This window comes from Caloenas nicobarica, chromosome 3 (genome assembly GCF_036013445.1).
Source record: "Caloenas nicobarica isolate bCalNic1 chromosome 3, bCalNic1.hap1, whole genome shotgun sequence".
Classification (NCBI taxonomy): domain Eukaryota; kingdom Metazoa; phylum Chordata; class Aves; order Columbiformes; family Columbidae; genus Caloenas; species Caloenas nicobarica.
In genome coordinates, this window is record NC_088247.1 from 16184696 (window position 1) to 16197423 (window position 12728).

The 12728-nt window shown below is 46.2% G+C and overlaps 1 protein-coding gene across 3 annotated transcripts in view; it reads right to left on the bottom strand.

The window, feature by feature from the left end:
• Positions 1-1481: 1481 nt before the first annotated feature.
• Positions 1482-12728, bottom strand: part of HPCAL1 (hippocalcin like 1) — a 66155-nt gene continuing 54908 nt past the window's right edge. For all 3 annotated transcript variants that reach the window (XM_065631128.1, XM_065631129.1, XM_065631130.1), the window contains 3 exons: positions 5524-5926; positions 4285-4390; positions 1482-1682 (listed from right to left, as the gene is read on the bottom strand). In XM_065631128.1, coding sequence (XP_065487200.1) covers positions 1585-1682; positions 4285-4390; positions 5524-5901 — 582 coding nt within the window. In that variant the 5' untranslated portion in view covers positions 5902-5926 and the 3' untranslated portion in view covers positions 1482-1584. The remainder of the gene's footprint in view (positions 1683-4284; positions 4391-5523; positions 5927-12728) is intronic.

A 12728-nucleotide genomic window follows, 5' to 3' on the forward strand; every position in this document is an offset into this window, starting at 1 on the left:
CCTCGGGCCAAATAATTTATTGATACTTTATTTTGCTTAAACAGTACCTGCAGACTTGATGAACATGGGGAAAACTGCTTTCCATGCTACCAATGCCAAACGTTATTCCAACAGCACGTACCTGGTACCCGACAGGACTAAGCTATTTTTATTTTGTAAATTCGTGGTCACAACAGCCTGGCCATGGCGGCCGATGGCTTTCCCTTCATCGCCTTGAGCTGCTCCGCATCCAGCAGAAACAGGGCTGTCACCTTCCTGTGGACTCCACCAAGGAATTGTCTCCACCCAGGACCCAGCTGGGATGGAGCACAGGCACCAACACCGTTGCATTAACCCACCTGTGATGGCGGGATCCCAAAAACAACTAAGTACCTACAAAGCAACGTGTCTCAGACAGACAGGGACACATTGGGCAGGGACCCGGCCTCATCCTTCCCCCAAATACGTGACGCTAGGAACTCGTTGCATGGGTTAGACCAAGACAGGCAGTGGACAAGAAAAGTAGTCTTTTATTTCAATTAACATTTCTTGGCATTAGGCAGATATTAAATAACACTGGAATGCACGAGACTATTAACATATCGACAGCAAAAGGGAGGAGGTGTAGCCAAGTTGAGAACAGCAGTGCGAGTCACGTCACCTCGGGGCACTCAAAAGCCATTTAACGCAGCAACCACCAGAAAGTAGGACTCCACTGAGAAATACAAAATGAGGATGAACTCCTTTCAGGTCTTTTGTTAATACAGTAATGCTGGAACGATTGACAGTAAAAAATGAACAAACATTTGCATTCAGGAATTAAAACAGAGTGAAATATCCACAAACTGCTAGTCATGCATTTCTTTTGGAACAGCAATTTGCTAATGCATAAATATCACATAAAAACAATCTCCAAGATTTGAATAAATCACAGACAACTAGAAGAAACAAAGCTCGAATTCTACTTTATGCCTTAAATAGATGACCTAAATATTTAAAATTTTACTTCACCATATATATATAATTTATATATATATTAAAAGAAAGTAAAGACCATTAGATAAGTGCAAGCAATTTTCCTCAAAAAGAAAATTGGAACCATGCCCAGGAAAGCTGCTTTTTTTTTTCTTTTTCCATTTTTTTTTTTAACTTTCTACTCCATTCAGTCCACATTTTTTTTTTTTACATAATCATTTCTGAAGCAAAATAAATTATCTACCATCTGCTATGTTGGGTAAAAGTCCTACCTAGCATCTTCTCAGGAACTACTAGAACATCACCTTTCTTACGGACTAAGTGAAGTGGTATCTCACTGGCGATTTGACCTCTTCTGTAGCTGCATGTAAACATACCTTTCAATTAATGTTTAAAATGTGTAGAGTGAATCGTAACATTACAGGGAAGCAGAACCGGAGCTGCCGAAGGAGGGCGGCACTGGTGTTACTGAGGGAAGCGCGGGCTGGTTCGCTCGGACACACGCACACACACGATCTGGCGATGGGATCTTATCCGCGAAGTGTGGAGGGATGGTTGAGAAGGCATCCATTTGCGAGCAAAGCTTGAAGGACACAAGCTGAGATTCTCTGTGCACACTGTCCGCTTTAATCAGAACTGGCTCGCGCTACTGGGGTCGCACTGTAACAACCGCACGATGGAGGGATCGCTCTTGGCACCTTTGATGAACTCTTCCAGCGACAGTTTACCTGAAAGAGAAGAAAAACAAAATGGAAAAAATTTTTTTAAAAAGTCAGTTGCTGCTGCCACCATTGCCGTAGCTTAAAAAAAAAAAAACCCTCACTGAAGCAACATACGTATATTTAATCTATCGCAAAGGCATCAAGGGGAATTTAGTGCAATGCACAGCAGCCAAATCCTACTCAAGCTCTTAAGCCCAGATGCATTTTTTCTTCTGCAAAACAATCTAGCATAATAATTGCTATTTTTTATTTAAAAAGACAGTACCCAATATAAAAATTGTCCTAATATCATTCGGCAGCTTTTTGCCCAGAACCGGACTATATAAATTACATGAAACATAGGTTTGGGATACGGTACACAGGATACAGTACCTGAACAACTGTAAGCTTTGAAAACTACACCCATATTACTATGACATTTTAAACCTAAATATCCCAAATATCTCCACTTTGTCCCCTCATGGTTTGTTGTGACGTGTAGGGCTGAGCAGTGACGGCTTCTCCTGCACCTATGAGCCACTTTCAGTGCCCTGCGGCATGTACAGGAACAGCACACGTCCCCTGGGGCAGCCAGAAAAGCCAGTCTCAGGTAGCTGCTGATTTCCCCGTGTCGCTCCTGAGCATTTCTGGTTCATGCAATCTTCGATATAGGCCAGAGGCGCTGACTTGGACAGACCCCGTACCAGTCTGCAGGTTGGAAAAGGTGATCTCTGGCGGAGCAACCACGAGGAGCAACCACCCCAGCATCCCCTGCCGGCAACAGTCCTGTGGCACGGCACGGCGTGGCATGGCAAAGAGGAAAGGTCCCACCCAGTCTCCCAGACTTCATTCTGGGGCAACCTGTCCCCCTGGCAGGTTTTTCACAACCTCAGGAGCAGTCCTCTGCACAAATGCCATCGAGAGCCCGTGAGCAGCCTCTGCTTTGCCTGCTATCAACAATACTCTCCTGCTCCAGCTCTCTGAACCATGGCACAAGGCAAAGCAATATTAATGAGAAATGAAACAGTTTTCCCTAAGAAGTGGAGGAGACAGGCATGTGCAGCATCCCTGACACCGTGTTCAGTGGTCTCCCACCTACCTTGTGTTCCCAGCACAACCCACCCCTACCCTCACCCAACAGCACAGGGTCACCCTGTGGCATGTTTCTGTTCTTTTTTCTGGCTTTTAAGCTAAAGCTCCCAAAGCAAGTGTTTTCTTAAGTTTTTTATCAGTCTGAAAAAGAGTATTCAATGATCAGGATGTGTACGGGTTTTCCCCTTTCCTTGCATTACTTAAAAGCAAAGCACAAATCAAAATCTATTTGCAACGTCCAACAGTCAGATGGAGAAGAAGAAACATTTCCATCCACCAAGAGCACATGCACTTCCCCATGTGCAGACTTTATTGCTCGGCACCGCACGGCTTGCAGGGCTGGTATTTTCCTGGGAAGAAGATGACTTTATTTCAGCAACGAAATGCAACAACTGGAGGATGAATACAGCAGGTTTTGTGACCACTACTCTGTCACACATCCACATGTGCTGCTATTTTCCACAGAACAAAGACACTTTAATAATGTTATTTTAGGGCCCTCTACATGTGAAGTCAGGTGATGAAGTGCTGGTCGTGTTGAAAGTCCAAGGCAAAATGCTAGAGGACTTGACCAAGCCCAGGAATTTGCCCCAGAGGCTGCAGCAGCAGATGCCAAAATGCAGCCATAACATTCTCTTGAATAAAAAACTTCCTTTGCATAAGATAATCTTTTTCCAGGTCTCCATACCTCAGCACTAGAACCAAATCTTTGCTCCGACTGAGCACACCAGTAGGACACAGCTCCTGATTTTGACATGGGCAGCTGCCACCTTGGCGGCTGCCAGGGTAATTCCCAGGGAAAGCTCCACTTCGACTGGGACAAGAGGAAACACGTCGGCAAGCTGATGGGCAGAGGAAACTGCTCAATTTTGCCTGTGTTTTTTGAGCATAAGGAAATAAGCTACCTCAGGTGGAGGGATTGTGACAGGTATGCTGTCAGATAAGTTAGCCAGTGGCTCCATAACTGGCCCATGAGCTGTTACGTCCTCCAAATACGCACAGTGCAACGGAGTAAACACTGCAGGTTTGCGTGTGACCACAAGTATACGTACAGATGCCATAAAAATGCACAGAAAATAAGTATTATGGACCTAGGGAAATTTTTGCTTTCAGGTACCCGAGCACATCCCTGACCCACATTTACGGATAAGCCCACGACTGCAACTCTGTCAAGGGCAACGGGAGCAAAACCTCCTGCCTACTTTGTGCTGCACCCAGAGAAAATAAGCCAAAGACACAGGACTCAGGGGAGTTTCAGAGGATCCCTGGCAGAAGGATTTACCTGTGAAATGTCAGGGATGGACTGTTCCCCTCCCAGGCCCCAGCAGGGAAAGACTCTCACCTGCTGCCCACTTACTCACCCTATTTGTTATGGACTGGAGATGCTCTCCAAGGCCAGGCAGAGCTCAGAGGTACCAGTGAGGACATCTCTGCCCTCTACCCCCTGACCCCAAATACCATCGCTTGCTTCAATGAACACTGAACTAGAAAATCTCTATTTCTAGAGGCTACAAAGGAGTGATGGTGGGGATCCTACCATCATTGTTTGTGTCCATCTGTCTGAAAATCTTGTCTGTTCGCTTCTCGGGAGTGGATTCGTCTTCCGGCATTTTCATTACTGATGAAACCATTTTGTAGATTGCCTGGATATTAAAAAAAAAACCCAAAAAAACAAAAGAAAAAAAAATAGGAAAAACACAACCCAAATGACAAAGCATCAGGACTGAGAAAAAGAATTTAAGCCTGTAGCAATAAAAAAAGGCAGCTGACCCTGGCAGGCGGCTGCAGGACTTTATAAACCAAAACAAACAGGAATTTCTGACTGCAGATTTCTTTATTTTTCTTTCCCATTTGCATTCACACTTCAAAAGAAGCTCCTGCACCGCTGGGTCAGTTTACCTGAAAGTCGGGGTCTAGATTAATGTACGAGCAGGACTGAGCTAAAACACAGGAGGCACTGCTGTGTAATTTTGCTTTCTGCAGCTGGGGAAAGCCATTGTGTCTTCAGCTGGCTCTTAATGCACACTCAGTTACATGTGTGCATGTGGGGTGTTGTACAGGTAAATACGAATATATAGGAATCTGGGTTGTTTTTCTTTGTGGAGGGGTAAGGAAACACATTTTCAGACCTACAAGAATATGAATAAAGAGGAGATCTCTTTAGGACATCTGCAGTCCTAACCCTCTTCCTAAGTTACCCCTGCTGAGCCATGTGGACCCGCTGCCAGGGCACTGGCTGGATACATTACCCGCTTCCCCCTGCCTCGCAGTGCCCTGCAGACACATCCCGGCTGCAGAGCCGATGGAAGCAGCTCACTGCCACAGCCCAGCCCCGGCGGCACGCGGGGCAGGGGCACAGGGGGCTCTGCCCCACACTCCCCTCTGGCTACACACCCCCAGACTTCAGGAGTCAAAGACATGCTACAGCCTTTCATTCAGAGCTCACGTTGACTCAGATCTGAAGTTTCAAAGTATTAATTCTGAGATGAATCAGGTCAGTAAAATTTGCATTTATGGTTTTTTGATCCCATCGACACTCCCACTAAGAAATCCCCAGGGAGAGGTGCAAGCGTTTGGCTGTGGGCCAGGTGCACAGAGCCCCGTTCGTCTTTTAGGCTCTTTTTGCATTTGCAACTCGTAGGTCCCACCAATGTCCCTTTGGTGACCAGGGGCTCAGCGCCCTCCTCGGGGAAGCCACTGATTAGCACATCAGATGTCTCAGGGCAAACAAGTTACAGCAACACGATTAAAACATAAAACAGAGACAACATCTTACCTGCACTATTTCTAGCATTTCCCCACGGCTGATGTACCCATTACCGTCCAGGTCGTACATACTAAACGCCCACTTCAGCTTCTGCTCCAGCTTGCCCCGAGAGGTGACGCTCAGGGCGATGATGAATTCCCTAAAGTCAATCGTCCCGTCGCCGTTGGTGTCAAAGGTGCGGAAGACGTGCTCCGCGAACTTTGATGCATCTCCGTAGGGGAAAAAATTCGCGTATATTTTTTTGAACTCTTCCACAGTCAAATGGCCTGTTGGGCAATCTTTTAGGAAGCCCTTGTACCACTCCTGCAGCTCGTGGTCCGTGAACTCGGTGTTCTCGCGCAGGTCCTGCAGCACCTCGGGGCGCAGCTTGCTGTTCTGCTTCCCCATCCTCTTCTGGATCTGGGTTCAGCGGCTGCAAAGCAAGAGAGAGAGAGCATCCACCTGAGCTCTAGCCCCGCTCAGCACAGAGGGGCTGGGAGGCAGGCAGAGCCCTCTGGGAAACACAGACCCTACACAGGGCAAAGGGGAAAGAGAAGAAAAAGGATGCTATAAATCACTGGGAAAATATCTCATTTCATCTGGCCTCTTTTGCCCTCCTCTAGGCTCTCTCAGTTATTAGTATGCCACTGAAGCACAAGGCAAGGCAGTTTGGGAAGGACTATTTGGGAAACATTAATTCTTATTATCAACCCATTATTGTATTTCTGTGCTACAGTCCCATCCCTCTTATCATATGGCTTGCAATGCCCAGGTCTGGATTCCAGCTCCTGACCCACCCCAACAGGCTGATCTGCTGTGATGACCAAGCAGGACTGGGCAGGGACCACAGCTGCGATGAAAAGTGAAATCCACGTATTTACAAGTGAAACTAAGTGGGGGTGAAGTGAGGGGCAGGAAGGGCAGGCAGCTCTGCGCCAGGCGCATTCGCATTGGCCAGATGCTCTTCGAAAGCCCTCGGTTTACAGAGCATCTCTCTTGTCCCTCCCTGCTCCCCTGGCCCCCCGCAGCCCCCCAGTGCAGAGGCTGGGTCGGTGCTGCCTGCGGCACCCCGGGGGCTGAGGCCTTGCTCTGGGAGGCTGAGCTCAGCACAGCTCACGCTTCACAGCATCCCCTGAAGGACACCTCCCTCTTTGCCCCAGCCACGGAGGCAGCACAAGCAGTGGGGTCACTGCGACAGCAGCACTGGCACAAGGGGCTTCATCCTTTTCGGCAGGTTGCAATCCGCTGCCTTCCCAGACAAGTGGAGAAAAGGGCTTTTTAAAACACAATGTTTGGTAAAACAACTTCTTCCAGGTTTATTTGATTTAGACTTTTGTATAAGATTATTCAGTAAGTTCAATATTCCCTAACACGGGCAAAAGGGCATTTTTAACCTCAGGATGTCAGGAGGGGGCTGGGTTTGTCCCCTCCCTTGACAGTGCCCATGACGCATGGGTGACTCACAGGTGAGACTGCCCAGCAACAGGAAAGCTCATTCGACAAAATGAAAGATGGTCAATCTACACTTAAGAAACAACAGAAAAAAAAAAATATTTTTGGCTTTTATCCCTTTCAGCCTTTCATGGCTTCTCAGCAACAGCAAACTGAGCTGCCAAGCAAGAGGTTGAGCTGCATCTCCTTCCCTCAGACACATGGTGTGAATTTTGGGATTGTCATATGCAGGAACAGGAGTTGGACTCAATGATCCTCGTGTGGGTCCCTTCCAACTCAGGACATTCTATGATTCCTTCCCCAGACTCAAGAAGTTTATTCACAAGCTCTACACAAGGTCACATCCAAACCCCTGAGACTGGCCCAGCATAAATGACATTTCTCTGCACGGCCTGTTATGCCCCTGTTAGGCTCACTCACAGCTGGCGCAGAAGGCAGGATAGTAACAGGCCAACACCGCACGGCTACTCGGAAACTGCAAGAGCTGAGCAGCAAAACGTGCAGGGACCAGGAAAAACATAACAGGGGCTAAGCACTTCCCAGGGAGCAAAAATCCCAGGCATGCATAAGAACCTAAAAAAAAAAAAAGTTAAAGGTCAGCAAAAAATAAGTTGCTCTACAGCAGAGAGATTTTCAACAGCTGAATTTAAGCTTGTTTTATTTGTATTCCACTTAGTCTCTGTATCGCCTCAGCAATGTAAAAAATCCACATCCTGCTCTGTGGCTTAATGCTCAGAGACAAAAACCAACCAGCTGCTCATTAGTTCAATGCATCGGGCTTAACAGAAAACTGTGTTATTATTAGCACTTCTGTTTTCTAGAAAAGCTGCCAATATTTCAGCTCCAAAGCTTAATTTTTGTCCATTATATTGCAGGGTTTTCTCCAGGCCCCTGACATACCTCTGCTTGTTCCCAACAGGCAGAGATGCTACAGCTCCCACTCCCTGCCAGCGTCATCCCTAGGAGAGCACTGGGCTGCCCTCCAGTTAAACCACTAACTCCCAGCTGCTCCCACTGCCTTTCCATCTTTGAATCTCCTCTGCTCCAGATATCCATCCCTGCAGTGCCAAGGGCAGAAAACACAATATTCTACTCTGCTGCAGTCAATTTGCAGAAAACAGTGGCTTAGCACAAGTAACAGATCGACTGTGGTCCTTTTTTTAAGAGAAGAAATTGTAACACTATGTTTCTGTCCTTTGGCAAGGAGGTGCCTTTGATCCTCATCCTTCAGTGAACCCCTTCGCTTCATGATGCCCAGATGCTTTGTAAAAGCTACTGCCCCAGTATGAGATCAGTCCCAGCCTCGGACCTGCCTGGGCTTTGGGGCAGCCCTGGGAAAAGAGCAGCAGCAGCAGAGCCCCCTCAATGCAGGAGCTGGGCTTTAAGCAGAAATAAACTCAGCTTTAATCACGCACAGGGCTGGAGGACTATAAAACTTCCAACTGGTAGTTAAAAAGAAGTTTGAAGAGGTTTAATACCATTTCTCCCTTTTCCTATAATACTTTTATCATTTCTGTTCCCTTAAAAAGAGGCCCCTAGACAACAAAGAGGCAAGATGTTAACTCCGTTTATTAGATTTCACTACTTCTACCAGCAGTAAGAGATATCCTGTTACTTGGACAGATGCTCATTTAATAACAGCTTCAAAAGCTTTATATTCCAGTAGTCTTTGCATTCAACAAATTACAGGTCATTTCAACCCTTCCTCCTCTTTTACATCGTTTTATATCAGAAATGTGCAATGCTCTGAACACAACCCTTTTTTGCATATGAGCTTTCTGAAAGGCTTCATAATGTGTTCAACCGAAATATAACCCTGCAGTTGTTGTAACCAATTTGTTATGAATAATTAAATAACCAACATTAACATTAATTTATTAAAGCCCATCTAAAAAAAAAAAGCTTCGATGTGAATTGCGTTTTCAGGTAGCTCCTCCAAAATGAAATGCCTAAATATCTCATTAATCATGACAGCAACCCCTGCTGCTGGCATCCACCTGACATTTCATTCAATTGCTATAAAACGCTTTCATCAAACCACTTTCCAGAGGCTCAGCAGCTGATTTAGCCACCAGACCACTTGGAGGATGGCTGCTAATGGAAATCACGGGGAGCGGGTCTGGCGTGCTCAGGTCAGTCCTGTGATTAGGGCTATGGGGTGTTCTTTTTAACGAGCCCGTACCAGCCAAATGACTCACTGCAGTGGGTGTAGAAGGTAAGGGAGGAGAGACATCCTTGCACGCAAAGCTGTCCCGGGCGGTCTGCAGTGCCCTAGCTCCAACACAGCCTCCCGTCCCGCATTTCCCACCACGCCAGGGTAAAATCCAGGGAAGTGATGCCACAAGCAAGGTCCATTCCTGCTTAGCTTGATGAGCAAAGGCCCTCAGAGCATCCAGCACTGTCATGGAGTAATTTGTTAAAATTATGTGGTGCTGCTGCCTGTCTGCACAACTTACATCCAGCCAGGCTAGAAACCGAGATGCCAGAGAACTCCTACCTGAACCTTTATATCCTCTCTCCTTTGAGGCTCACCGAAAATAAGCAATAATCTCATGGCAAAGGCCTAGCAATAAGAAAAAAGGTCTTTTACTGAGGCCAAGAGGGACACCAGTTATGCAGCACTCTGTGAGTAACCTGCAGCAAACTCTGAAACAGCTAAAGTAGCAATTCTGTGTTTTTACCAACAGATGGACTGGTTGTCAGCATCCACACGCTGAAGTATTCGATGTACTTGTAACAAAGCCCAGTGCATCCTATTTCTGCATCAACTCTCTGTCAACCACCGGGTACTGCAGGAAGCAGCATTTTCCTTGCATGTAACCCAGAAGGCCAGAGACCAATCCGGCTTTTTTACTGCAAACCTTCTGAGGCAAAACCCCCTTGAACTGAACTCCTGATGGAATCCTCTTAGCACATCAGTTACAGTCGCAAAAGGAGGGATGCCTCCTTAGAGCAGCACTGCCTTGTGCAAACCCCCTTTGGCTACTGATTTAGCGTTAACAAAAGGAGGAAAACTGATGAAATGCCTGTCTGTAGTACAGAGGTGCTCTCCAGCAGAGAAGCACAGTACACAGAGAAATAGAATAAATACTTTTTATATTATCTGAGCTATCTGCTTTGCAGAGGGAAATCTAGCACTTTTTCTCTTGCGGTGCTCACTTATAAAACAGAACAAGTGTGGCCGAGACCTGTCACGGTCTTGAAGCTGCAGCACGGTGCCTCTGGGGCTGTAGGAGCCCAAAGCAAATGAAGAGCATAATCCAGCCAGCAAATACTGCTCTAAGTTGGTCTGAAATGCAAGAACCATTCCCCCAGGGGTGGAAGATTTATTAAAACACCTGAATTGTCAGATCTGTTACTGATGCCTTCTGCCTTGGAGTGCAGAAAAAGAGGCAAAGGGATTTACCCCACAAGGACCTTGTGAGCAAGATGTTAAGAAAGACTTTGCTTTGAAAGACAAAGTGATGGTAGTCAAACACTGGCACAGGTTTCCCAGAGAAACTGTGAAGTCTCCGTCCTTGGAGATATTGAAAACTCAACTGGACATGGTCCTGGGCAACCTGCTCTGGCTGACCCTGCTTGAGCAGGAGGGTACGACTGGATGATTTCAAGAAGCCCCTGACAACCTCAACCATGCCGAGAAATAGCCTCAACATCCTTTTTCCTACGTTCAGGTGAAAACAAGAGCCATGAGGAGGTCCTGATCCCCTGGGGCAATTCAGTAAATGTGGTCCTTGAAAGATCAGCTAGTTCTGGGGTTGTATTTTTTGAAGTTTCATACTTGTATCAAAAAACAAACGAAGACCCAAACCCCACAGGCAGCCCAACCAAAAGCCTCAGTCACTAAAGATGTCTGCTGCCTCACTTCAGCAATATGTCCTCAGGAAAAAATGTTTTGGGCTCTGGTAGCATCAGCACTCAGCAACTTTAGTCAATGCACAGATTCATTTAAGAAGAATCCAGCTCCTGCAGGTCAAGCTGCAAGAGAGAGATGGGATCTTGGGCACCCCAGCTAGCAACAAATGCATCGCAGTAAGAAAAGATCACGTAGCAAATAGGCTGAAAAACGGGATTATAATGACATCCCGTAGACCACGCTTTGCCCAGGGCCGGTCAACAGGTCTGATCTGAACTGGGAGGGGAAACGTGCAATTACACGGCCCTGGGACAAATCATGAACTTTGGAGTAAAGAGCAGATTTTGTTACATGTTTTAATGCCAGTATCCTAAGCAACCAGCATTGCAACAGAGAAGGCACAGGATATACAAATACGTTGCTACAGATATCTGGTCCTGCCTGGTAAACTCCTGTGAACTTCTTTCCTGCCCTGTAGCAAAAGCAGCACCGACACTCACATACCAGCTACTGCAGCTCCTGCTTCGCCTTCCCAAGCTGTAGACTTGGGGCCAAAAGCAACACCTTTTGATAAAACTTGAAGTGCAACAACAAATATCTCCATGTCTTGAAAAGTTAACAATAGAAGCATCGAGACAAAAGAGAAACCTCAATCGATAACGCCGTGAAAAACTCAAACCCTGCAGGGTTTGAGACACGAAAGGCTGGTGTCAAGAGAAGCTAAAGCTCCTTCCTCCGCTGCCTTCAGGGAAACAGAAAGAGAAATGAAACCTCACAGAAAAGAACAAAGCATACTAAATAAACGAGCTTTTTATATTTTTGGCTTTCAATGACTTTTATTTAACTAAGTAACATTGCTTACTTGCAACTTATTTTCAAGTTGAATATTTTTCAGAAGCTTATTAAAAAAAAGTGGGCAAAGGGGAAGGACCATCACCTGTATCACCCGCATTTTAAGTTCCAGAAAACCCAGTAAAAATTCAGGTATGTGCATTGAATGTCCTTCTGAAAGGCACAGGGAATGGGTGATGCACTTGGAGACACCTTCCTTTGAAAGTTTATCTATAAACACATACTCAGGATCTGTGTGGTCTTGCAACCCAACCCCATGTCTGGGATGAAAACCTGTTATACAGGGTGTTTCAAAAAGATGGACCCAATTTCAAATGGGGTCAGATTTCAAATTGGGTCCATCTCTTTGAAATGCTCTGTAGATAACCACTTACCCAAAGCTTGCCAAAGGAAGACATTATGAAACCTCAAAGCCTGCAAATAGCTGTGTGAGAGAAATACTTCCAGGCTGGCACATTCATTTCACGGAGTCAGCTGCAAGGGCTGAAACCTCAGAAATTCACTTATAGGTCCCTGGATCACTCATGTCTGTTGAAGTCACATTACTAGAGATTATATTCCTGGTTTACAGAGAAAAGTCAATTAGTCTCTATCATTGAGCATCAACGCATTAACCTGAGAACCATTTTATGTTCGTATCATCGGTATGTGGTGCAGAGGCACTTGCAGATGATGGCTGCAGCATCTTCCCAATTGTTGCAACCCCTGTAGGAACCGGGACACACCGGCACCCGCTGCACCTGCTGACACCGACCCCCATCACTGGGAGAGGGGAGTTTGCCATCAAGGGCATGGTTAGAAATTCACTGCAAAGAAACAAAAAAATGCCACAAAACACCCCCAAATATTCACAAATGCTAATGAGGAACAACTGAGAACTGCACTATGACCAGAGAAGTGACAGTTCCTCATGGAGCTCTCTGTAACATTCTCCAGCCCAGGGAAGAGAGCTTATTACTGTAAAGGGCAAATATTCCCAATGCAATAAGAAAAGCACAGAAATATTTCAAGTAAATTAGGAAATTGGGTTAATTTGGGTGGGAGTAGACTGGGCAGCAGTGCAGCTTGTGATTGC